We start from the raw sequence: 26449 nt of genomic DNA, 5'->3' as shown, positions 1-26449 counted from the left end.
AAAGGAAACTTTGAACTGTGCCCTCATTCCCCTGCTTTACCTGCTTTCTCCCATCCCTGAGACCCGTAACACCGGCATGGACTGCAAGTCATTAACAATTTACACTGCACTTCTATCATGTTGTGAAATAAAAGCTAATGATTTCATAGTGATTGATTTACACAATTATTTACACAGTATGTTATTATTGGTGTATTATGAATGTGTAATCATTGCAAAACCTCCCTCTCAGCCCCATGTGAGGGGTTGGTGTATGTCTTTTTTCTCATGCTTGAATTTGAGGGTCCTGCCCTGATGTTGCACCCGAAAACTGCTGGAAACTGTGTTGTGTTGTATTTGTGGAGAGAAAAAAATCTACAAGTACACAACTCATAGTGTGTGTGACCACACACCACGACCACATTTACTGATACACATACACAATCACTGTACACAACTAAAAATTCCTCTGTTATAGGTGCTCAAAACTTTTGCACCAATAATACCTTCATAGTTCATCCCCAAAAGTGGCATAGGTCAGATCACACATGCACTTGCCCTTACCCTCCATGTGGTGTTCACATCCATCACTGCTAATAAGCCATTTTTCACTAAAGGGAGGGCAGCTAAGTAACATTCATCTTCACACATACACAGCCTGTTGTCAGTGAGACAGCCCTGACGCTGACCTTATAAAGGTGATGGAGATTTGAACACAAAGTCTGAGATGAGAAGGGAACTCTTGTTCCAAGGACCTGAGTCTTGATCAACATGTTGGCTGGTTTGGTTCGCTCCTTTGGTTTTCTACCAGCTGTGGAACACTACACCCAGCTTATTCTTTTTATGTCCATAGCTTGATGTCATAACTGTATTATGGTAGGGTACAGTATTTCCTCTTTCATTCTGTATTGTGAAGCACTTTGTGATATCTACTCCTGAAAGGTGCTTTACTATAAAAATACATTTTCTTAGTCTCCCACTATCTACCTCAAACAACCAACATCATGCTTCGATTTGATGGGTAACGTCATTGTTTTGTAGTCAAGCTCAGCAGCGTAACAGGTGAAAGGTTTCCAAACAAGTATTATTATTGACAATTCAACATTTGAGCCTTTGTATGTAATGACCATGTGACATAAACACTGAGGGAACAAGTATCACAGCAGACAACCACTCCTCTGTGCTCTTCTTCCTCTGTATCACCCTGCTGCCTTCTTTTTGTTTCCTCCTCCACTTCTGCCTCTGAGACGATGTAGCCTCCTCCACAGCGACAACTATACGTGTGCACACCCTCATCTGAAACGACACAAAACTATATTTAATAGGGAAAACTAAGGATGTACATGCCTTAATCAAACAGTGAGCATGAATATATACAGTGCTCAGTGTAAATGAGTACACCCCCTTTGAAAAGTAATATTTTAAACAATATCTCAATGCACACAAAAACAATCTCCAAAATGTTGACAAGACTAAGTTGTATATAACATCTGTTTAACTTAATAATATAACTTAGAGAACAAAATTTTAAGTTTTACTCAAATTAGGGTGATGCAAAAATGAGTACACCCCACTGAAAGTCTCTGGAGCGAGGCTAAACTTTAGACTACAAATGTCTAATTTAATAATAATCAACCACAGGTAAGTCTAATTATTCATTACACAGGTGACCAGCAGACAGTTGACTATAAAAGGGTGTAGAAAACCCCTTCATGTGTAATCTGAATTATGTCATTGACCTTACTTTCATGTTATAAGTTTAACAGATGTTATATTAAACTTATATATATTCAACATTTTGGAAATTGTTTTGTGTTCATTGAGATATTGTTTAAAATATTACTTTTCAAAGGGGGTGTACTCATTTATGCTGAGCACTGTAGATATTATGATCTAGATATTTAAAGGTCCCATATTATGAAAAACACATTTTCTCTGGTCTCTACATATATAAGCTGGTCCTCCCTGAGCCTGCCAACTCCCAGAAAGAGGAAAACAAGTGATTCCTGCATGGTCTCTGCAGCCCACCCACTGGTAAGATGGTGCTCCTACAGACTGTTTAGAATCTGCTCCTTTCGTTATGAAATGAAAGGTGTCATTATAATAGGCCGACCTCCTCTGCGTGGTGACAGGAGATATCTGAGAGGGGGAGTTAATCCCCGAGGTGAAATTTTTGCGTGTGCTAACCACTTCACATCAGACTGCTTCAGTAACGAGGGTCAGTGCAAAGCAGATTTGCCTCGACACTGACCCTCGTAAAAGGATCAGTCCCAACCATACCGAACCCAGCAACTGCACCCAAGCCACAGGTAAGTGCCACAGGTAAGTGAGTTTAGTGAAAGACTAACTAGTCACAATGTAGCAAATGTCGATTTTATAATCAGGCTTGAGTGTCACATGTGTTTTAATGTACATGGTGCGTAGTTACCCTGGTCCCAGGTCATGTCCTCGAGATAGACTGTAGAATCCACTGGCCAGTCCTGTTTCAGTTCCTGTGCTGGAGGAAAAAATACATCATATTATATACAGTATTAAAGAAGGAAGACTAGCAGTACTATGTAAAGGTATTGCGACTTCACATATATCAGTCTTCATCCAGGGACTGGATGAGGCAGGACTGGAGCAAAGACATAAGTTGCAGTTTGTTTTACTAAAACATGGAAGTGAGTCAGCACTGACTTCAAAAGGTTTTTCCCCAAAACTATTTTCTGATTGAAAATGATCAATGACAGACTGGAGCTGTGGGCTCTGTTCTTGGGCCTCTGCTTTTCTTTCTTTATATTTCACCTCTTGGCCAAGTTATAAGCTGTCACAGAATACATTTCCACTGTTACACTTATGATACTCAGCTGTACATGTCTGTAAAGCAATGTTTCTGTTGGTGCTGGTCCATTTCTCAGACAAATGAGAGAAATTCTGGTGAAATATGATCTGTTTAATGAGCTTAAACAATCACTAAGACCTCTGATGCCATGCATCACCAACCCAAAGCATTGAATTTTATTACCTGAAAATGAGACTCAACAAACAACTATAGCTGAATAACAAAAAAATTGTTTATTGTTACATCCCATTTCAATGCTGTGATGGGTCTGAGTGTCTGTGTTCAGTCCAGCCTCTGACTCAACTCAACACTCACCACGCACTCTGGTTATTTCCCTCCAGTCTCTTCTTTAATCATTCTCCTCTCTGTCCATTCATGAAGTAAAGTCATTTCACCTCAAGTTAGCAGTCAACAACTCAACATGGATGTGGAGAGACTGATCACAGTACATTCCACCCAAGAGTGGATATGGGTTCTGAGGTGAGAGTTGAGACAAACACACTTATTAATCCCCCAAATGTCCTTCCACCAGTAATCCGCATTGGATCAGAGCAGACTCATGTGTGATTGCAGGTGTTAAGTCCTCCAGAAACCCTAGCTGTCTCCTTGCTTTGGCGCCAGTCTTGCACCCTGGTGTAACCCCATTTAGAACCTCTCAATCAGGTTTATGATCAGATAAACACACTAGACAATTAATCTGTGTGCTGCCAAAATGCCACACAGGACTCTACTGCTCACCAGCTGCTAACAGTTAACTGACTTGCCTCCTGTCAATATCAATATGGATTTTCAGTGCCCTCTTGGGTTTAACCAGCACAACAAATTAGCAAGATCCTGCCAGCCAGACGTTAGTGACTGAGGGGATAGATGGCTTGGTATGACGAAATGATTCTCAGAACGTTAGGTCTTGGGCTGGGTAATGAGCAACGTTTTGCAAACAGCATTTGGGATTGTCTATTTGGGATAAGTACATTTTTTGTTGTCCCAAGCAGAAGGATGCTTCTGGTAACAGTGCTAACAGCTGATTGAGCAAAGAGCTTACATTGGAGGCACAAGGCAGGACTGTGAACCACAGTATAATGAGACAACACAACAAGTTTACACGAAATAAATGTACTGAAGTAGACTATTTTAGCTGAGTACAGTTTACTAGGACTTTGGAGTTAGACACTACATCAGTGTACAATTTATCAACCTTCTGTCAGATATGAATGCAGCCAGGGACAAATAGTGACCAGATGGTGGAGAACTGTCTTCAGGGCAAAAATACATCAATTCAAAGACTGGGACACTTTAGACTGAGACACTTAGTTTTGCCTAAATTCTATATTAATGAATTCTGAATCTTTTTATCTAAATCAATATAAAATTACTATAAATATTTATTTCCACAACATTTTAATGCCCCTACACTAAACTATGCCCCTATAACTAACAGCTATAGGTGGCAAAAAAAGAGCATCATCTGTTTGATCAGTGAATGGTGATCAGTATCAGCCAATACTGCTTCCAGCAATCAGTGACTAGTGATGCCCCCAACATCCTGACCAGAGCACCCTTGGTTTTTTTGAGCAGGACAACCACATCATTAAATCTATTTGGTGCAGTAACATTGGAAAAGTGAAGAGAAGCAGCATGATTAAAAAATATTATCCCCATCCAAGTTAGCCCAGGTCTTAACCGAAGTTGACCTGAGCTCAGCCAATAGATGTCTCCAATGTGCAAGCTCATGTGCCACTGTGGCCCACTAAAACCTGTTTTTGACACTGATATTTCTCCTTCAGAGGACACAATCCTCCCTGGCTCAGTCCGTATCAAAGCATGTGTTGAAAGTGCATTAATTAGCGGATTATTGTGCATCAGAATCAAAATCCCAGTTGGATATGACTTTGTTATTTAGGACTATCTAAAATTAGGATTAGTTTATTGCACTGCCACCAGAAAAACCTGTATTTTGCTAGCCTGTTAACTAGATCTTGGTGTTGTAAATAGTAGGGGCTATGAACAGTAAGCAACATCTGTTTTTCCACAAACGTAATAGCCGCTGCCTACTACAAACTACAAACGTAACACGCAGTTTCCCACAAATGTAATAACAATTACGTTTGCAGGGATTTATTATGTTTGTGGGGAAGTGCAAATCTTTATTGTTATAACATGAGCATCAGAACTGGACCACAGAGCAATGGAAGAAGGTGTTCTGGGCTGATGAATCACATTTTCTTTTACATCAAGTGGATGGCCGCTTAGCTGGGGAACACATGGCACAGGATGCACTATGGGAAAAAGGCAAGTGGCGGGGGCAGTGTGATGTTTTGAGCAATGTTCTGCTGGGAAAACCTTGGGTCCTGCCATCCATGTGGATGTTACTTTGACACGTACCACCTACCTCAGCATTGTTGCAGACCCTGTACACTCTTTCATGGAAATGGTATTCCTTGATGGCTGTGGCCTCTTTCAGCAGGTTAATGCGCCGTGCCACAAAGCAAAAAAAGGTTCAGGAATGGTTTGAGGAGCACAACAATGAGTCTGAGGTGTTGACTTGGCCTCCAAATTCCCCAGATCTCAATCCAAACAAGTCTGATCCATGGAGGCCCCACCTCGTTACTTACAGGACTTAAAGGATCTGCTGGTCACATCTTAGTGCCAGATACCACAGCACAACTTCAGGAGTCTAATGGAGTCCATGCCTCGACGGGTCAGGGCTGTTTTGGCAACAAAAGCAGGACCAACACAATATTGTGCAGGTGCTCATGATGTGACCATATGACACAAGAAACATCAAAAAAAAATATCAGCATTGATGAGGTGCTGCAAACACTGTCTCAGTTTGTGATGGGATTGTCCCTGTCCTGGGAAAAAGATTAGGGAAAAAAATCTATTCTAGGCCTGTTCAAAAGCAGTCTAAAAATATGAGCTATATTTTACACTGTACTTATTTGTGTAGGGATATATATATTTTTATTCATGCATTTAGCCCTACTGCACTGTTTTTTTGTTTACTTTACTAAGGACAAAAGCCTTTGTAACACTACTACTATGTTGTTTTAACTTTTTTTTTTTTAAAAAACATTCCTCTGTTTTGGGCTTCAAAAGCAGGTACACTAGAGACAGGAAAGTAGAAGCAAACAAGTAATAATAGCTGTGTGCGCGGCTGACTAATCCAAGGCATTGAATAAAGTAGGCCACGTGGGAATTAAACGTAACATATTTGAACTAAATCAACAACAGGTACCAATAGCCCTAGTCCTTACAGCCTAAGGTGTTGTCTTGGATTAGAATTTGAAAAATAACAGCTTGAATCCATGAGGAGCAGCAGTTGAATTAGTGACGGTTGTGTCCACGAGTATGCAAGTACATATAGTCCCCTCAAACAATGTAACAAGGACGTGCATCAGAGGGATTTAAAAGTGGGTATGTGCAATGCCGACTGTAGCTCTACATGGTATACCTGCACCACTGGTTAATGTTTTATCACATGTTGATGTGGGTATACTGCACACTGCCACAGCTAATTAAAGCTGTAGTCTGTAACTATTTTTTGGTTATATTTGCAAAAATTGACATTATGATCTTACACCAGAATAAAATACAGATCAACTGTGTACAAATCCACTGTCTGTGGGTCCAGTTTTATTTGTAAGAATCCACCGCTCCTGAAGCAACACAACCAATCAGAGCCAGGGGGAGTGTCAGAGAAGTGTCAATCATGCTCCTGCATAGCCTCATTTTAACTACAAGGCTATGATGGTGGTGGTTACAGTAATACTCGCAATAGCACATATTAACTTCATATTAATGTTGCATATTTAACTTCACAGAAGAGCTGTTTAAGTTAAATATCAGCTGAAGCAGTCATATTAACATACAGTTGCAATTATTCAACTCCCATTGCATTTTAGGTTTATTGGCAAAATGTTCAGGTGATTGCAATAAACAAATTACACAAGAAAAGTTTAAATAGTTGAATAAAACTAATATTACAAGGATTTTATCTGAATTCAACAGTAAATCCTACTTTCAATGACTACGGTTTTTTTCAAATATATTCAACCCCCTGAACAGAATTCCTCATAAGAGCACACATTTGCAAATCAGGTGTTTTCTCTAGCACACATAATGAAACAAATTAAGGGCTTCATTAGTTGCATCAGGTGTGCTTGAAATAGAACACCTCATATACCTGGACTGTCAATGGTGAAGTTTCACTGCATGTTAGAAATATGGCAAGTCAATAGAATTGTCCAAAATGTTTAGAGAAAAGATTCTGCAAGGATGGAATAAGCACAGCTCCCAGGTCCCTCCATCCTCTCTGCTCTGCTGCAGCCCTGCCTTCAAAGCTCCTCCCACAGAGGAGCCTGCTGTGCACCAGCAGGCTTGTAACCATGGTAACAGAGGACGCCAGGTAACCTGGACACCACATTCAAAATAACAACAACAAAATAAGCCCTGATTGTTCCATTTCTCACCAATACAACTAAATTACAATGACAAGTGCCAATCACTGTAGATATCCCAAGTAGCAAACAATATTCCTCACATCGTGATCATTATTGATCATTGCAGGACTGACAGATGATGGAAGACAGCGAACAGATGGATATTCACAGTCTTTTTACAGTTCACTCTTGAGGAAACAGTCATTATCAAGTTGCACAGTTTGACAGTGATAATGATGTTGAACCATGAATAATTAGTGCTAAACTTTGCTTGTGTTTTAATTAGTGTTACAATGTGTGAGGAATAATCACTGCTAAACTACTGATACTTTAAAATAGGATGAATGGTGAGGGCAAGGCTGCAACTTTTAGGAGGAATACACTCATATACCAACATAAAACAACTGCTATTTCTTATGTATTAATGCATTTAAATAGTTTTTTTTTTTTTTTCCCCCCCAGTGACTCTGGGTGACATATGGAATCCACTGTGACCTGTGTGAATCAAGCTGACTACAGCCCTCTGTTGAGTGTAAGATGCAAACTTTTCACACTACAATACCACAATAATTGTATTTCTATCCAATAATTTTGTGTTTTTTTTCATTATTATTATTATTCATTTATTCATAGACTCATGGAATACTCACTACACATCTTAGCAACCATTTCAGATATTGTTTCTTTCCCAGTAAGTTAGACCAATGAAGACATAATCTGCATATTGTGCTTATTTACTTTTGTGGGCGCGTGTGATGGTCATCAAGGCTTCAACAGCAAAATAAGTTTTTAAAATCCCTCAGTGTACAGTGTTACGACCCCGGCTCTTGGGTAGCAACACTGGAAACAACAATCAAATGCAGTCAAAGAAACATTTATTGCACCACAAAAGACAAACCATGGATAACAAAGAAAACCAATGGTGGAGCCTGGCAGCATTGCAGCAGGCCCAAGCTGCAGTGTGAGAGAGAGCAAGTGGGTGGAGCTACCCGGAGCTCTTAAAGGCCTCCCAGCAGGTGCCAGAGATCAGGAGGGAATAATAGGGAGGAGTTTCTGATCTCCTGAAAATTGAGGTATTAGACTTGGACATAACAACAGCCAGAAGAACAAAATTCCCTTCTCCTTACAATAACATTTTTAACACAATTGCTGTGTGTCTCTCTGCTCTGCTTATTATGTGTAATTCCACTAATTGACTTGAATCTGTGAATAACATTATCATGAAAATCACTCATATCTTGGTGATAGAAATCCATATTTTAACAGTTCATGTCAGAAATGTTATCTATTTCAAACTGAAAAGGGCAGTGGAAATTACATCAGCTGGCAGGTGACTGGTAATACACATATTCAGGGACAGGTTGAAAAAAGTATTCAATTATAACTGTTTCAGTTTATTCAATGTCCACAAGACACAATTATCGTTATATTCCACATTATTTTACTATTCCATATCATTTCATTAATATAGTACCACAGTTATGTCATGTAACACTTTTGGGATGCATTCATTGTGGATTTTAAAATGGACTCTGAACTAAACTCAGATCCCCAGAATTCCCCAATCTTCACACCTAGCTGCAAAGACTGCCAAGAGACCCACCTTTGAGCTACTATTGGTCAGGGTCAGACTCTCCTCATAACAGGTAGTCAAAATTCCAGCTCTCCTCTCTCTTCTCCAGCTCTCCCCCAACTGGCCTGGCTATATACAACAAGTCAGCACCAAGCTGCTATCCCTGCAAAGGAAAGTTGAAACCACTTTCCTCCATCCACCTTCTTTCATTGGACATTGCACAGCAAGAACAGCATTGTTCAAAATTGGGATTACGAACTTCTCCTCATCAGCCAAGGAACCACCAGAACCTTTTCTTCAAAGACTGGTAATGTTGAACTGGGCCTAGATGGCACGCAGCATAGCATAACATAGCACAGCTAGGCACAGGATTGTTTAACGTTGGTTGATGTATTGCATGTAACATATTTGGTCTGGGTCTATGTTTTAGTGTTATTAGGGCCCAAACAGGTCACAGACCTGCAATTCACTGCAATACCAAAGTTAAGAATGAATCATTTTTTTACACAAAAACAGGAAGTGTTGCATATCTCCACACTGGTGTGTCTGATTGACATGACACTTGGGTCGGTAATTCTACACATTCCCTTTAGGCTCTGTGCAAAATTTGGGGACATGGCCACTAGATGGCACTCTTAAACTTTGAGATTTTAATATCTGAACATCGCCTTGGTCGATTTAGGCAAAACTTGGTACAATCGTTGCCCATGGTCCCCTGAGGTTAGCTGAGGAGGGTGTCACCAATTATCAGTGTTGGGCAAGCTACTTGGAGAGTGTAGTGAGATAAGCTACCAGTTACTCTACATTATTAATAATTAAGCTTCACTACACCAAAGCTACCCCCCAGAAATATGTAGCAAGCTAAGCTACAGCAACATGGCAAAAGTAGCTTAACTACATCAAAACTTTTTTTGTATTTGAACAACTTCATTCCAAGTCAAAGTTATCTCAGTGATCAATAAAACTATCAATCAGGCAGATAAGCAGGCAAAAATGTTACATTCAATTGTTTATTAAACAATAAGCTGTGCTCTCACTATTTTGTATATTGTATTATTCAACATCCATGGACAATCATGCACCTCGCTACCACTGCAATATCCACCTCCCAAGGTGATCTTGTGTAAATTGGATTTTATTATCCATCTTAATTAACAATTATCCCTGATAATCACTAATTATTATTGATGGCCACATTTAACCCTAATTCCCTATTAGTGTATAAAAATAAATATTAAATGCATTAACCCCGACATGAAGGGCTTTTTGTTCTTTCCTTAAGAACCCATCCACACTGTGCATTTCCATATTAATACAGGCTCGGTGTGTGTTTAATATAGCCAAGCCTATAAGTCCTTTGTTAAAGGGTCGGGAAATTGCAAAACCTGTCAAGCCCAGGTTAGATTTGTTTAAAATATCCAGACAGTGAACCCCGCCCCCTGCACTCAGGCCTCTCTCCAAAGCCACTCCCCCCAAACCATGCATGCATCGCCACAGCTCCCACCACGCGCATCACACGCTGTGCGCAGGGCACCAAGTGCTGAGAGGGCACCAAAACATAGCCAAATGAAGAATCATCATAGTCATAATGCCAATATTATTTCAGTATGGAAATATTAGACACTTTTTAGGCATGTAACATGTAAGCTAACATGGCGTCCATGTTCAGGTCTTCGACTCCATCATTTGTCTCCATCGCTGATCAGTGTTGACTCTCGTTTCACCTCTTGAACTATCCAGTTCCTTTTTGTCTGTAATCTTCTCCAGTTCGGTCTCTCTTCTCTTGCTCTGTTTGGCAGTACACACTGCCGTAGGTACTGCTGCTAATGAAAAGTGTCTTTGTACTTTGTCTGCCATTCTTGTCCACAAACACTAAGCTCACAGCTGCAGCAGTGGTGTGTAGACTCTGGTCATGTGCAGTGAGTGGGTGGAGTCAGTGCAGGGTGGGCAGGTAAGGACAGATTGATAGACAGGTAGGCTACCTGTCAATAACTTCAGGCTGCTAAAGTTGATTGAATGGAGGTATTACAGCCCTGTCGCTGCCACAGATGATGAATTGTTTTCCTTTTTTTTCAAAATAATTTCATATTTTGATGCCATCTGGATGTTAAGAGATTTTATACAAATACAATGAAACATGTTTCTGAACTGGATTATTAACCCCAGCTCTAAGTCTCTGTGTGACTGAAATGAGCCATATTTGATAGGCCTAATGATGAAGCCCAATCCTCAAGCACACTTTGAATTCACATTCCCGAATCATATGTCCATGCATTCTTTGTTGTGTAGACTAAAATTAAAAGACTTTTGTCTTGTCATGTCATTATAGACGACATTATAGAAGGTATAAATCTGCTGTGTCTCATATGACTAAGTTTACAATTAAAAATATGTATATCTATTGTTATTTGGGCATTTTGTAAGTAAGTAAATAACTAAAAAGTAGTGTAATAAGTAATGTATTACTCAACACAGACAGCAGTATTGGGACTTTTGACAAATCGACCAAATTCCACTTGCAGTAACAAAATAAAACCAAATCATCCGAGACCGAGACTTCTTTCCTAAAAGTAAATCTTGACTTTCGCGATAAAACAAAATGTGAAGTCCCACCTCTGCGCTGCAGGTCATAATGTCTCCTGGTGTTCTGGTCACTAAGGATCCTCCAGGCTGCATCCACCTCCAGAAACTTCTTCACACCCGACTCTACTTCCAAAGATCCCTCCCCTCCAAGACGGTCAGGGTGGTACTGTGTATGCACAAACACAAATACACATACACACCAGGAATTGCACATTAGAAAGTTTACATTTTGAAAGACACCAACTTCATATGACCAACTTACCCCTTTATTTCACTGGGCATGCCTCTGTTACAACACTGTTTAGCAGTCCCTCCAAGTTATGACGGCACCAACTGATGCAAATTCACCATGAATTTTTTGGGACCATGCAATTTTGTCAAATCATCGCAACTTTCCTGCAAATTTGACTACACACTGTAGTCCTGCTCTTTCCACTAATCACGGCACTTCTCTTTGCTCATGTCATGTACTGACTTCAGCAAACGCACTTTATGGTTTCCAGACTTGATGATGCAGACATGTGCTCTGCAAATGTCTCACATTTACCTGCAAAACCTTATGAACATTTTATGTCTATATACAGTTTTCCTGTTCCCTTCAGAGAATTTATTGCTGTAACTCGTGCTATCCCTAAAGAGTTACTTATAAAACTATACTTATAAAATAAAAAAAAAAACATATAACTTATAAAAAGCCACTTGAGTTAAAGTAAATATAAAACAAGTCAACCTGTACGGATGCTGAGTGGAACTGAACTAACAGATAGAAAGTATAATAAACATATTTGCTAGTGTTTTCAAAGAATGAATAGAGCTGTGCCTAGAGGCAAGTTTTACTGGAGGTCCCAAATAGAGGACATACTGGGGAAGAGCTTGGCTTCTACCCCACAAATACTGCATATCTAACTTTTTGTAATCACAATACAGAAATAATTTGACATTTATTTTTTTATTGTGATATATCTAAAAAGTTGGACTGATGTTGAATCTTATTTTTTGATGCTGCTACCTCTGTCTACTTTATTACCCTTAAAGATGTTAATTGCTACTATTTTAACCCAGAAGATAATTCTTTCAAACACCTGACAAACTTTGTTATCCTATATGCAAAAAGTTTTATTCACAAACAAAAATTCACAAAATCACTACCTAAATTTGCTCCTTTTCTCCTGGAACTAAGCTCTTTGCATAAATCTCTGATTTTGTTAAATAACAAAAAAAAGTAATACCTTACTGAGTCATTATGAATAGTTTTTCCCTGAAGCCCCTGTTTGAACTGTCTATTTATTTATTATTCATTTTATTTTTCCTTTCCTTTTTATTATCATCATTATTAATGTTTCTTATTTTTTTTGTACTAAATCTTTGATTTATTTATTATTTATGTCACCGATGTGCTGATTATTATTGTATACCTTGTAGTTCTGTACATTTAAATTGTTCAATAAAAGTGTTCAAAAAAGCAGAAAAACTCTTTAGCAGTGAGTTTTGTGGCTCAGTTTTTTTTACTTTGGCTCTTTTTCTGAACAGCACACAAGGGTGCACATTCCTAAAACACGAGGCTTCGACTCTGCTCCTGTGGTGACGTTACCGCAGGAGGCTACTTGCATAACCCCCCTGTCTGCTACCTGAAATCACCAAGTGCCGCCGACATTACTGAGGAGAACAAGATGTCTAAACATCACTCGCATGTAAACTGCGCTGTGGTCAGTTGCCAAAATCAACACACTATTTGTTTTCAGTATCCCTGCATCGGCGGACCAAACCACCAGGGACCAGTGGATCAATTTTATATATGACAGCAATGTTCCTGTCACCCTCCCTGCCGCTCTTCATGTTTGTGGTAAACACTTTACCACAGACTCTTTCACAAATTTGAGGAAATACCAGGTGAAGATGGCTTCAACCTTTCGTTTAAAAAAGGGGGCAATTCCAACTACCAAGGATGCACCTGCAGTGTAATCGGTAAGTCTCGCAGCTTGTGTAAGGTTATGCTTTATTTTCTGAGACCCTGAAATGACAGTTTACCGCTGTCTGTTTAGCAGTCAGGGCAGCAGCTAACTACTAATCGCACTAACACTAGATGCTAACGGGACTAGTATAAACTTTGATACATATTTTGTCCGCGATGTGTTGCTCTGCATTGTGGATGTTTGTAATCGGACACCATCAATTGATATTAATACAATGCACATCCGGACCAGTCAAAACCTCGCGTGAGAAAGTCGTGGTATGAAAAAGTGTCAGAACAAGCTCTATGTTTGTTTGTTTTTTTTTTTTTCTAATAAGTTCTAAGAATTGATGCAAAGCGATCCAAGGGGGACTGGATACGTAAAAAACCAGGCGATGACTCCTTTAAATTTGGTGTTAATAGTGTTTAGTTTGACCGGGATATAAAACAGAAATTTGTTAATAATTTGCGCATTTTTTGGCCAAGCAAAGTTCTTTTGATAACTTAAGATCAGGTCCAGCTGATGAGTATACGTGCCAAGTTTCACGCAGATCAGACAAAATCCCAAGGAAGAGTTCGAAAAAGTAGGTTTTCCAGATTTGCGATTTTGCCAAAAATCTTTCTAGGCGGAAGTGAGTGTGGCCAATTCCAAAGTGATCCAGCTCCATTCAGGGAATCAGGGGATACAAGGTTTCTGAATGTGCGACATACGGTGTGGGAGTTATAGGCAAAAACACGCTGGCGAAGGTTATAGCACCCCCTGCAGGCAAATATATGTTTTGTTCTTTTTTGAGGTGCATGCAGGAGTCTGGACCAACCCTCCAAATTGCACCGCCCTCCCTTGCATGGTTTAGCCTGCAGCACCACTTTTAGCTGGAGAAAAAAAATCTTTACATTAACAATAGGGTTTCTAGCACCACTGGTCCTATGAAACACGTCTGCCTGCATACACCTTCCCTCGGTCCCTCGGGCTGGGCCCCCTATCTATTAAGGACTATTATTTTTCTTAAGGCAGCTGTATTATCCAGGAAAATATAAGTTAAGGCTTAGTATCAGACTGGGACTCAGTAACGGCATTTACTAAATACTAAATGACTCGGATCGGGATGTGGTAAAAAAAAAAAACGTGATTGGGACATCCCTAATTTTTGCAAGTTCTTGTATACTAAATATGATGAAGGAGTGGACTAAGTGCATGTATTCTTTCAGAACAATTTCTCCATAGCCCAGTTATACCTCCATTGCCTGTTGTTGAAGCCATTTGGTATTGCAAAGCATGTTCAAGACTAAGTGTGTGTTTCATGTTTTTCTTTATCATTATTCAAACGTTGCTGATCAGCTCTTTTCAACTTAAGATTGGAGCAGGTTTTTAAGGCCTGCACTTTAGAAAAAGCTTAAATGTTTTCTTCCTTATTCAATGTACGAGCAATATTTTATTTTTGAATAAAATTGTAAAAATTATTGACCGATAAATTGATTAGGAAAATAGAATAAACAGTTGAAGTCAAAAGTTTACATCAACGTGTAAAGAACATGATTAAATCATGGCAGTCTAGAGTTCTAATGATTTCTACAGCTCTCATTTTTCTGAGATGTAATGCGAGGAACACAAACTACTTTGTCTGAAAAGATTCATTAAGTTTGGTTCAATAATGAATTTATTATAGATCTCTGAGCCTCTTTTAATATCCATCCACAAGCTTCTGGTCATCCCCTGGCTGAATTCTAACCACTCCTCTTGACCGAATCAGTGAGTTCAACTAAATTTGTTGTCGGCCTGGCACAGACTTTTTTTTTCTAACCCTAACACATTCACACAGGAAGCCTGAGACCTACTTATCAAACACACGCTGTTAAAATGGGCCCAGAAAAGACATCAGCTATTATCAATCAGAATCATTCATAATAATAATAATAATAATAATAATAATAATAATAATAATAATAATAATAATAATAATAATAATAATACAATATTATTAATAATAACAATAATAATGATAACAATATATTTAATTTGTAAAGTACTTTACTTTCATTTTACAAATCTCAAAGTGCTACAGGAAGAGCAAGAATAAAACATTAGTAAAAAAACAACTTCGAGGTCATAGTTGCTTTGACTATAGGATCTGCTAAAAAGGAAAATTTAAGTCCTTTTTTATTAAAACATTCAACAGTCTGTGGTGCCCATAGGTAATCAGGGGGGCTGTTCCATAGATGAGGGGCAGCAGAACAGAATGCTCGGTCTCCTATAGTGCGGAACTTAGTCCTGGGGGTTTAGAGACGGTGAGAGTTGGTCGAGCGGGGGGATTGAGATGAGGTTTGTGGGGTTAGCAGTTCTTTGAGATAGGAGGGGGCGTTGCCATGGATGCACTGATGAGTGAGGATGGAGACCTTGTAATCAATCCTGGCGGAGATTGGAAGCCAGAGAAGTGAATGGAGGATGAGTGTGATGTGTTCATATTTGCGCACTCTCATCAGGATCCTAGCAGCATGCTCTTGCTAGGGGTTCCAATGAGTAGTGTGTTGCAGTAGTCCAGCCTGGAGGAGACAAAGGGGTGGATGAGATTCAGGTGTCAGGAAAGGAGAGCGAGGGTGAGAGTTTGGCAATATTTCTGAGGTGATGGAAGGAGTTTTTGCAGAGGCATTTGAGGTGAGGTGAGGGTCAAATATGACACCAAGGCGAGTGACGGACGTGGAGAGGGGAATGACCTGCCCGGAAAACATAATGCTGGTTATGGAGGATGACTGGATCTGGTCTGGGGTGCCAACAAGTATGACTTCTGTTTTGGAGCTCAATTCCTTTATCTCCTCCAGACAGGTTGTGAGTGTGGATAGTGGTGATGTTAGGGATGTATATTGATAAGGATTTAGCAATTCTGATGTTTTATCGAAATCAACCTCATTTCTATCATTATCACACGACGTTAGCCAGTTGTTTAATTTTACCAGCTGTGCTAATGCTAGCACCGGTGCTGCTAAGTGCGTCAAACACACGGCATTGCTGGAGTATAATGCCGTGTTGCGTGGACAAATGGGAGGGGGCATGTAGAGTGTGGGGCCAGAGACTGACCCTTGAGGGACCCCACAGGTGACAGTGTGTGTCCCTGATCTTGCACCTCCAATAGAGACATACTCTGTCCTGTCGGTAAGATAAGAGTGAAACCAGTTGAGAGTGGTGTCAGTGAGTCCGACAGTGTGATGTAGCTGGTTGAGAAGTATACAGTTGTCCACAGTGTCGAATGCTGCAGACAAGTCAAGGAGGATGAGGAGAGAGGGTTAGCCAGTCTCCATCATCATCAGCAGGTCGTTTGTGACCCTCATCAGAGCTGTTTCAGTGCTGTGGGGGGGCGAAAACCAGACTGAAACCTTTCGTAAAGGTCGTTGTGTTTCAGGTGATCCTGTCGGTAGGCAGAAACTGCTTTTTGTAGTACCTTGGAGAGAAATTGAAGGTTGGAAATGGGCCTGTAGTTGGCAAGGATTTCAGGGTCCAAGGAGGGCTTTTTAAGGACAGGTCTGATTATGGCAGTTTTTAGGGCAGATGGAACATAGGCAGCCTGGATGGAGTGGTTTATCACTGTGGTGACAGAGATGTTTGTTTTCACCAGGGCTGTAGGAAAGGCGTCGAGGGCACAAGTAGAGTGTATTATCCTTCTGATGATGTCCTCAACCTCTTGCTGTGAGACTAAAGGGAAGCAGTGGACAGACTGGGAGATCCCAGACTGTGGGTCGAAAGTCAGGATAGGTAGAGTGGAGAGACAGCCAGATAGGACGGCACGGATGGAGTCAATTTTTGAGCTGAAAAAAGCCAATGAAATTATTGCAATGTCCTTTTGTAGTTTCTATGTGCAGGGCTGTTTGTGGCTTGAGGAGATGGTTAATGGAGAATAGCTGCTTAGAGTTTCCAGGACTCTCTTTTATGATGTTGGAGTAGGGATTTTGAGAAGGCCCTTTGGTGTTCCCGATAGGCTTGTTTATGTACAGTGAGTTCAGAGGCTTTGTAACGCCGCTCCAAAGCACGCCAAGCTGTGTTCATTTCTCACAGTTCACTAGTGAACCAGGGTGCTGAACGGGAGAAACTGACTGTGCTGGTCTTAACAGGTGCGAGCAGGTGGGAGTAAGCAAACTTTGGACGGGAGCTCCTGTGAATGTAACGGGGTCGGGGGAGAAGTCCAAGATGTTTGATGATTGAGATGCACGTTGGAGTCGTGCAATTGTTGAATGTCCTCAGTTGGGCGGTGGAGTAATTCAACATCATGCCAGTCGCGAAGGGTGTCTGTCTTTTCGCCGTTAGCCGTGGACATGGGGTAGCAACAAAGGCTCATCGGCAGTGTAACAGGAGGAGGCAGGACCAGGAGACCAGCTGGTCTTGGTGGAACGAGAGAACCTAGTGCCAGCAGTCCGGTTGTGGCAGGGAAGACTGTAGCCGTCTCGTTAGCTGCTAAGCTAGCAGTTGGCAGTTGGTGTCCGCTGCGAGCCTATTGAGAGGGGCAGCTGGCTAATAGTTTGATGAGTTTGATGAGCGGCAACAGGCTATCCAGGTGTATATCCTGTGATGGCAGGCTGGATGGAGATGGGAGTCTCTGAAAAGTGGTTAACTGGCAGCAGCTGAACGTCAGTTAATCAGGAGGCCAATCTGCTGTCAACTGCCGGCACGGGAGCACGACGGTAGTAGATGGGTGGACAGACGTCAAATTCGGTTACAACAATCGTGGTAACAAGTACACTACTGTAGACTATTTTCTCAGTTAAACCAGTAAGTCAAACAAACTGAAAAAGAGAAAAAGAGTAAGGAGAAGCAGTGAACAGGCAGCGCCAGCGTCCTCTCCTGTTCTCGGTTGCTAGGCAACTCACTCACATGGTTTCGTTGATTTGGTCACATTTTAAGAAGACCTTTAATAAATTCATTATTGAACCAAGCTTCATGAGTCTTGTTGCAGTGGGGAAGAAGCTTTTGCAGAACCTGGATGTTCTGCTGCATACAGATTGATACCCTCGGTCTGAGAGCAGAAGGCAGAACAGTCTGTGGTTGGGATGGGTGGGGTCTTTTATGATTCTGGTGGCCCAGACGATAATACAAATAATAATAATAATAATAAAACATTATTGGTATTGTGTTGATAATACACATATGATAATATCATGACAATATTCCTGCGCCTCTTAGATCACTACTGTTCCTTACTCATGCGCCGTTGGTTGCCATCTACCATAAAAGTAAAGAAAAGGCACGAAGAAGACGTAGTTACCAGCTAGCTACTACCACAGTGCATGGCTCCTGCTGCTGCACATAATGGTGTTAGAGGGGACGACAGATCAGAGCTGAGATGAGAGATGAGACACTCTACCAGCTGCAGTGTGGCTACATATCACAATAATAGTGTTACTGTGAATTATTTTGGCCATGATAATTGTTTAGCGAAAATGTGCCTCAGTTTTAGTAGTCAGAGTAGTCCTGCGGGCAAAGAGAATATCCACATGCTGTGTTTCACAGTGGCACAGCGACACAGAGAGAGACAGAGGAGTATATGTACCTGTAAGGCCAGCTGCTGATATCTGTGTTTGAGCTGATGGACTGAGTCTGAGGAGCTGGCTCCCAGGACAGCATACAGGTCCTTCTCTGCTGCTTCCGACATCCCTGCAGCAACACAACACTGACATCTGACTAACGCATCAATTACACAAACCTCTAATGTAGAATTAAAGCTCTCCCCAATGGCCTTTTAGTCATTCCATTCCAATTCACCTAGAGCCTCCTTTTTCAGAGCAGTTTGACATAATGAATGAGTGAAATAATATACAGAGTAAGACTGCATTTGTGTCCTGGCTGGCAGAGCAGGATAAAATCAATCAGTATGCAACAAATCAAACCGTTAAAAGCTGTAACTTGTAAATGTCTTGAACCCAATGAAAAACAGACTCGACAGGTATCACACAGATAGAAATCTTTAAGTCAACACAGTACTAATATCTGCAGATATTGTTTTGCTTTTGAATAAATCTGCAGTCCAAGGGCAGACATTACAACCGATGGGCACTACAGCAGCAGAGGTTCAGCACTGGTAACATATTAAAGAGGAAGCATCGAGTTCATAGCTTACAATGTGTTTCAGTACACCCGACAGATCAGATGTAAGTTTGTAAGTTAAGCATTAGGTTCAGCTGAAAGGCTACATGCTTTTATTTGGGTCACTTTAAGACAAGTCAGTATTAGAAATAGAACAAGTAAAACAGCCTGATAAGTTCAGAGAATGACATCATTTTACTGTAATGCAGCCTTTAAACCAAGAAGACAACACTTCTGACATATCCAAAGTCTCAGACAGTATCAAGTCTCCTATCACGACAATGATATTTATTGTGTAAATTGAAACGCCCTAACACGCCCTATTTAAAATTTTCATTTCACCATTTCACAGCCTAGTCACCCTCTTGCTTGTAAGTCCTACAGTAATCATATGCCCAAAAGCATTAAACCAATAACCGCCATAGTATGGTGACATTTACAAATTTCACATCTCAGGTTTCAGGTGTCTGGACTGCTTCCTTTCTCTCTCTGTAACAAAACACTGCACTCTTGTGACTGAAGGACAGCCATTTTAGCACGAGGTCTTCAAATATCCATTGTGCCATGGCTCAGCATGCAAACGGGGCTAACAGCATTTGTGCAGATGTCTGAGGTCAAACTTACCAAAGTGACCTCAGCAGTAAGCTTCTCAATGGTGCTGTAAACGACCGCTTGCAATCAAGGTAAGACGTAAAATTATATCAGAAAAATACCTCTGACTGGGAAGCGTGCCACATGGCTCACTGTAGTCCACTAAACTGCTAAATCCAACATTCTCAACAAAGAACCACCACTTATTGTACAGAGCAATAGCCTATACTCCAACAGTTTCTAAATGATGCCTTTATTGCCTTGAATGGTAAAGGTTATATTTTCTGGCTTTATCCACGGACTCCTGAAGAAGCTGCTGATGAGTTTTTGTCCCAGCAGGTACCTGATGTTTCTCCTTGTCCATTGTCAAAGATGTGTTGTAATGGTTGGGATGGCGGCTCTTGAGATGGCCAATAAAATGTGTAGCGTTGAATGAACGCGTTCTGGCTCTCCCTCGCATAACCCATGCTGAGCAATCAATGCAGGTATCATTTTTAACATCATAAATATCTGATTGATTTTAAAGCCAATTTCTGCAGACACCAATTACCATACCGATGATACCAGCCTTTTAATTCAATGCACATTTAAAAACTAAAAAAGTCATTGACCAGTGAATGACACTCACACCCATTTTTAAGAGCTTACCAGTCTTAAATTAGGAGTTGGTTCAGGAGCTTGATACTGCAAATAAAATCATTAAACAATGACATTACACTACATTAAAACAAATGTCAATTTCCGGACTTGAATTTGGATCCTTTGTTTTCTTATCTCATTAAAATACGAATCTGTCCGTCAGTAGTGAATAACAACATATTCGGTAAAACCGTCTCATGTCTAGGAGCTGTGAGGACAGACAAGCATGGAGACTGCTCAGTGGTCGTGACTCAGACCTCCCGGTTCAGTCTGCCCCCCACAGCCCTGTCGAATGATCACCTGTCACACCGCAGGGTGCAGATGAGCCCAGCCAGCTCCGGTAAGTCTTTGGGAACTCTGTCCGCGTGGATCGCAGTGACGGTATTTAGCGCCGCGCAGTGATGGCAGCACGCGCAGCCAAACGAGCGGCTCGTGTTTCCGGTGTGGGCTCATTGTGCCGCTAACTGAGCACAGAGCAGTCTGTGCCCGTACTATCGCTGTTAATATGTGTGCTCTGAGTGTAAAGATGTGAACAAACCTTCAAAATCAGGCTGTCATCTGAGAGCCGACATGGTGTTCCGCGATGTTATGAGTCCCCCTGAAAACAGCCTGTACGTTTGGTCCGCCTGCAGAGTTCCGCTGGTGAGAGCGAAGACTTCCGGTCTTTTGTCTTTCTCCTTTTTAGAATAACTGTGACCTCACTACAGCTGTAGGTAAGACGACAAAAGCAACACGAGTCCCGTACAATATTTATGTACCACCTGTACATACTGTTTTTGTTATACTGCCATTTTTACACGAATTCTTATGATGCAATAGTAACCTAGATCTATCTATCTATCTATCTATCTATCTATCTATCTATCTATCTATCTATCACACTAAAATATAGGGTCCTGAAAAAAGATTGACCTGGCTTTGTTGTTTTCCAAAGACCTTTTCAAGGTCTTATTTTCAATGTATTATTTATACCACTTCAGTACATCTTGTTTAATAAGATATGATCTGAGTTCTTCTGTTGGAATAATACTAAAGAATGAATAAAATTAGACAGATTACATGTAACTGTGTGAAATGATCTTCATGAAGTCCATGATCATCGTGTTTAATGCTGATGCCAAGACCACATGCAGGGAAGTCTGTCCTGACGATGCTTACTAGGAGAGATCTGTTAATTGAAATGGGAACAGAAGAGAAGAGGTGACACAATGACACCTTTATGATCTGATTTCCTGTTTCTCACCCACTTAAGGCTCTTTAACGAGACCACAGTGGGAGGGAGGGGAGAGGGGATATAGGGCATCTGACATTGCTGGGCAGTTAATTATTCCTTCATTTTAGGTGAATTAAATGCTCAATTAGTCTGGTGACAAAATATTCACCGTCAGAGTGGGGGCCATAGTTGCCACCTCATTAACTCTCATGCAGTTCTGTACAGCTGCCCTGAAATAAACCAGGTCTTTGAGAAACTTTTTGCTTCATTTTTGAAAACTTGAAGCAAAAAGTGATGTACCTGATGAAGGATATTTACTCCAGGTGCAGCAACAATAAGGACAGAAGAATCATCAAGGATTCCAACCAGCCGGAGAACAACCTTTTCCTCCCTGCTGTCAGGAAGACAGCACTATATACACCAGGCCAGCGCCAACCTGCTCAGGAGAGCTTTTACCCTCTATACCCTGTACACCAGGGATGCCCACACTTTTTTTAGCTTGTGAGGTACTTTTAAAATGACCAGGTCAAAATTATCTACCTATATAAAAATACTTAACATCTATTTATTTATACAAACACTGAGTATACTTTATATACCACAATGCATAAATGATATTGAGAGAGTAATGTAACTCTTGGTATTGCACGTAGAAATTGACAGCAGTAATGCACATAGGTGACAAACAGCCGTCGGTATTGCACACAGTTTACACACCATTTTTGAATGACTGAAAAATGAACTCTCTCCGCGTACATTCTTTCATGGGCAGTAATGATAATAGCTCCTCTTTTGCAGTCATATACACCATCTGAATAAAAATGCACATCTGGGCTGTATTGTATGGAAGCGAATCTGTACCATAATTCAAATTAAAATGCATTAACAGAAATGCTTTTTTAATTTCAGAATGTTATAATGATTTATTACTCATTTTATTTATGAGTCAAAAAATGCAGCTCTGACTTTGAAATGAAAAAGCATTCCTGCCAATGCATTTTAATTTTCAAATTTGACATGTCAAATTGAATTTTGGTAACTATTTGCTGGGCCATCTTTTGAAAATTAAATCTTAAATGCCCTTTTCTTTATCATTTGAATTAAGTTACAAAATGAGCAGTCTTAAAGAAGAAAATGAAAATGCAATTTGGATGATTTATTATTCATTTTATTTATGAGTCAAAAAATGCAGCTACATTCTGAAAAGGAAAGAATTTCTGTTAATGCATCTTAATTTGAATTATGGTACAGATTTGCTTCCATAGTATTGATGGTGTCTGTAGACTCGTCTAATTGCAGTGAGAAACACTCGCAGTCTGCAGCATCTCTCCAAAGCCATTACTTCACAGCACTGTGTAACTGTACATCATGATAGCTGAAGTGCTTAGATTGATGATAATATTTCTGGTTTGTTTTCAAAATCCCGAAACAAGGAGTCAGCTGCCTCAATGAAGGCCTTTTTAAACATCTCTCCATTGTGACTCACCTGTAATGATGCTTTGATGGTGGCCTTTGCTTGTGAATTCCACTGTGAAAAACAACTGTTGTCCGATTAATTGTGATTTTAGTTCCCTCTCCTTTCTCTTTCTCAGCTCACTTTTTGGAAGAGAGACAGTGTTGCCTCTCAACATTCCCCTTCTTCGGAATAGCGATGGTAGTTTGACAAACCAGACAGATGCACTTTGAAAAAGACATACTAAAAAAAAAGTCCTCCTCCCATTCTGCATGGAAGTGGTTTTTTTTGGGTTTATTATTTGGTCCAGCTGCCCCACTCATTTTTTAATATCCCTTCTTCTGTTTATATCAATTGAAGCCACTAACCAGGTCACTTAGCTCGGTTGTGTTTTGCAGTAGCTAGCACATTTGAGCATGCATGGGGACCCATGACGCGTGACCCGCACAAGAAGAGATCTCAGATTGGCCCTCCTGTACGTCAATCGGGTGGCATAGATTTGACTTGGCTTTTTGGAGTTTCACGCGATATACGTACACTGCATTTGTGATCTACCAGTGGATCATGATCAACTTATTGGGCACCCCTGCTGTACGCTGTGTTTAGTTCACAACAACATAGCCTTTAGAAATTGCTACAGCTCCAATGCATGCCTCAGAAAGAATATAGGGAGTCAGATAAATCACTGTTGAAAAGTTAATCAATTTTTTGATCACACTATGATTACGTTTAGTTAAAGCTGTAGTCTGTAACTATTTTTTTGGTTATAGTTGCTAAAATTGTCATCATGATCTGACAGTACAATAAGATACAGGTCAGCTATGTAAAAATCCACTGTCTGTGGCTCCACCCCAGTGGCCCTAAATTGATTTGCAGAAATCTACTGCTCCTGGGTCAGTACAACCAATCAGAGCCAAGGTGAGTGTCTGAGAAGAGTCAATCATACTCGTGCACATGCTGCTGGCCTCCCCCATGCAGCACATACTGGCAGTGCCCCTCCCCAGCGCAGGTGCAGTGCCTGCTCCTACCCAGGCAGATATGTTCAAAACTAAACTGTAAATAATGGTGGAGAACAGACAACAACAACAGAGCCGAAAAATGCCCCACCATTGCCCACATAAAAGAGAAGAAATAAGAGGACTGATGAAGAAATGCAGTGTCAAAAAAAAAAGAATTGGATCAAGACAGAAAGAAAACAAGGATAATTAAAGCTGCAAGCAGCGATGAACAGGCCCTTGCACTCCACGCAAGTTGGGCTGCAGTGCCGTCACTTGTCACTTGCATGTCACGTTGTAGTGTATGGTGTGGAGAAAACAAGCTGCAAATGTTATGCAAATCAGATGAAATCTGAATTTGATAAAGTATTGATGCATAGATCTATGCAGGGAGACACCCTCTGCATTCCTGAACAATTTGGTGGAGATGGGAAATCGTATGTTGAAGTTATAAGGACTTTGTGTTTCATGGCAAAGCTTGAAAATGGACGGCACTGCCCCACTGACCAGATATGACATAGGTGAAAGCTTTTGATATCTTTTCATCTGCAAGGTCTGAAGATGATACTGAGCGAATGTGTCATCTCTGGTGTTAAATCTGTAGGAGGAGTTCATAAAAATACGAGGCATAGAAATGGAAAAAATGGCAGGGAAAATCAAAATGGCCGACTTCCTGTTGGACTGAGGGTATGGTTCCAAAAGGGTTTTTTGTGCATCTGCTCATGATAAACCTGCACACCAAATATCATTCATGTATATGCATGTAGCAGGCAGGGCATTTCAGTAGGGGGCGCTATAGAGTCCCCAGGCCACCCACACCCAATGACATTGACCTATCAAGTTTTTCACTTAATGTGACGTATATTCAGAAGAATATAGGTCAGAAGAACTCCCTGGAATCTACATAAAGAAAAAATAGTGACAGGACTACACTATGTTACCCTACAGACTGTTTAACAGAGGTTTGTATCCATTAGCATGGCAGCACTGCCCTCTGGTGGAGAAAGCCTGTCCACACAAAAGTAAAGGCATTCCAGATTTTCTTTCATCATTTAGCCATAAAAGTGCCATCTTTGGCTGATTTGCACTGAATTTTGCACAAAGCCTCATCAAGCCATGGTACACAATTAGCAAAAGTGTTGTCATAATCGGACTGTATGTATGTAACACAATTTGCAGGAATTTGTTGTTTACATTTTTGGCATTTTTGGACTCAAATTTCTTTTTACATCTTTTCGTTCCAAAAAGTAAGTTTTTCATTTGTCACGATTTAGCGAATGGAAATTAACCGCAAAAGTGAGCATGGCCTACATCACACAATTCAGCTCAATTTAGGGAACACATAGATATAAGGTTTAATAAAAGCTGCAAGCAGCGATAAACGGGCCCTCACAGTCCATGCATGTCGAGGCATGCTGCCGTCGGGGTGTGCCACATAAATGTATTCAGGGCAAGACCCTCTACATGTTTGAGCAATTTGGAGTAGATGGCAAATTGTATGTGGAAGTTATACTGAGCTGATGGTTTTATGGCGAAGCATCAAAATGAAGCACGCCACCAGGTGTGACATAGGTGAAAGCTTTTGATAAGTGTTGTCCACAGATGCTACTTGCAGGAGTTGGAAAAAGTAAGTTTATAATTTTTTCGCAAAGACTTAGTTTCTCATGGGGAAGTAGTAATGTGAGTTTCATGTCATTGGGACATACCAATGTGGAGATATGCAACACTTGCTGTTTTGACCCAAATGTACAGGAAGTTATTTAATAACTTGAGTATTCTTTGCAATATCCAAATTCTTTGGATAGCTTTTTGTCAAGATTGTCCACAGATACTGTGTACAAAGTGTCTTGAAAATCAGTGAAATTGCCTGGGGGAAGTTTGAAAAAGTAGTTTTGCAACATTTGACAAATTTGTGAAAAAAGAAAAGGAAGCGGAAATGGGCGTGGCCTATATCACGAGATTCAGCCAAATCAAGGAAATGCGTGGATATAAGGTTTTTGAATGTGAGATAAATTATATGGGGGTTAAAATGCAAAAAGCACTTTCCCCGATTATAGCGCCACCTAGTGGTGGAAATTCATGACAACAATAGATCATGAAATTTTTCACCAGGTGTGACTTATAGTCCAAGTTAGGTGAGTT

General features: G+C 40.5%; 1 protein-coding gene across 6 annotated transcripts; it reads right to left on the bottom strand.

The window, feature by feature from the left end:
• Positions 1–369: 369 nt before the first annotated feature.
• dnajc24 (DnaJ (Hsp40) homolog, subfamily C, member 24) lies at positions 370–21336 on the bottom strand. Of its 6 annotated transcripts, XM_037107988.1 has the most exons (6): positions 20947–21160; positions 20656–20691; positions 18884–18987; positions 11429–11564; positions 2408–2476; positions 370–1275 (listed from the first exon to the last, which is right to left on the bottom strand). In XM_037107988.1, exons 3-6 carry the CDS (start codon positions 18983–18985, stop codon positions 1067–1069), a joined length of 516 nt encoding a protein of 171 aa, XP_036963883.1. In that variant the 5' UTR covers positions 18986–18987; positions 20656–20691; positions 20947–21160; the 3' UTR covers positions 370–1066. The 6 variants fall into 6 exon arrangements, with proteins under 6 accessions (XP_036963883.1, XP_036963880.1, XP_036963881.1 ...); XM_037107985.1 differs by lacking the exons at positions 20656–20691; positions 20947–21160 and adding an exon at positions 21185–21334; XM_037107986.1 differs by lacking the exons at positions 20656–20691; positions 20947–21160 and adding an exon at positions 21185–21295 and having other exon boundaries at positions 18884–19003.
• Between the last annotated feature and the right edge of the window lie 5113 nt (positions 21337–26449).

The sequence above is a fragment of the Acanthopagrus latus genome, chromosome 8 (assembly GCF_904848185.1).
Source record: "Acanthopagrus latus isolate v.2019 chromosome 8, fAcaLat1.1, whole genome shotgun sequence".
Lineage (NCBI taxonomy): Eukaryota > Metazoa > Chordata > Actinopteri > Spariformes > Sparidae > Acanthopagrus > Acanthopagrus latus.
This window is presented reverse-complemented; position numbering and strand designations above follow the sequence as displayed.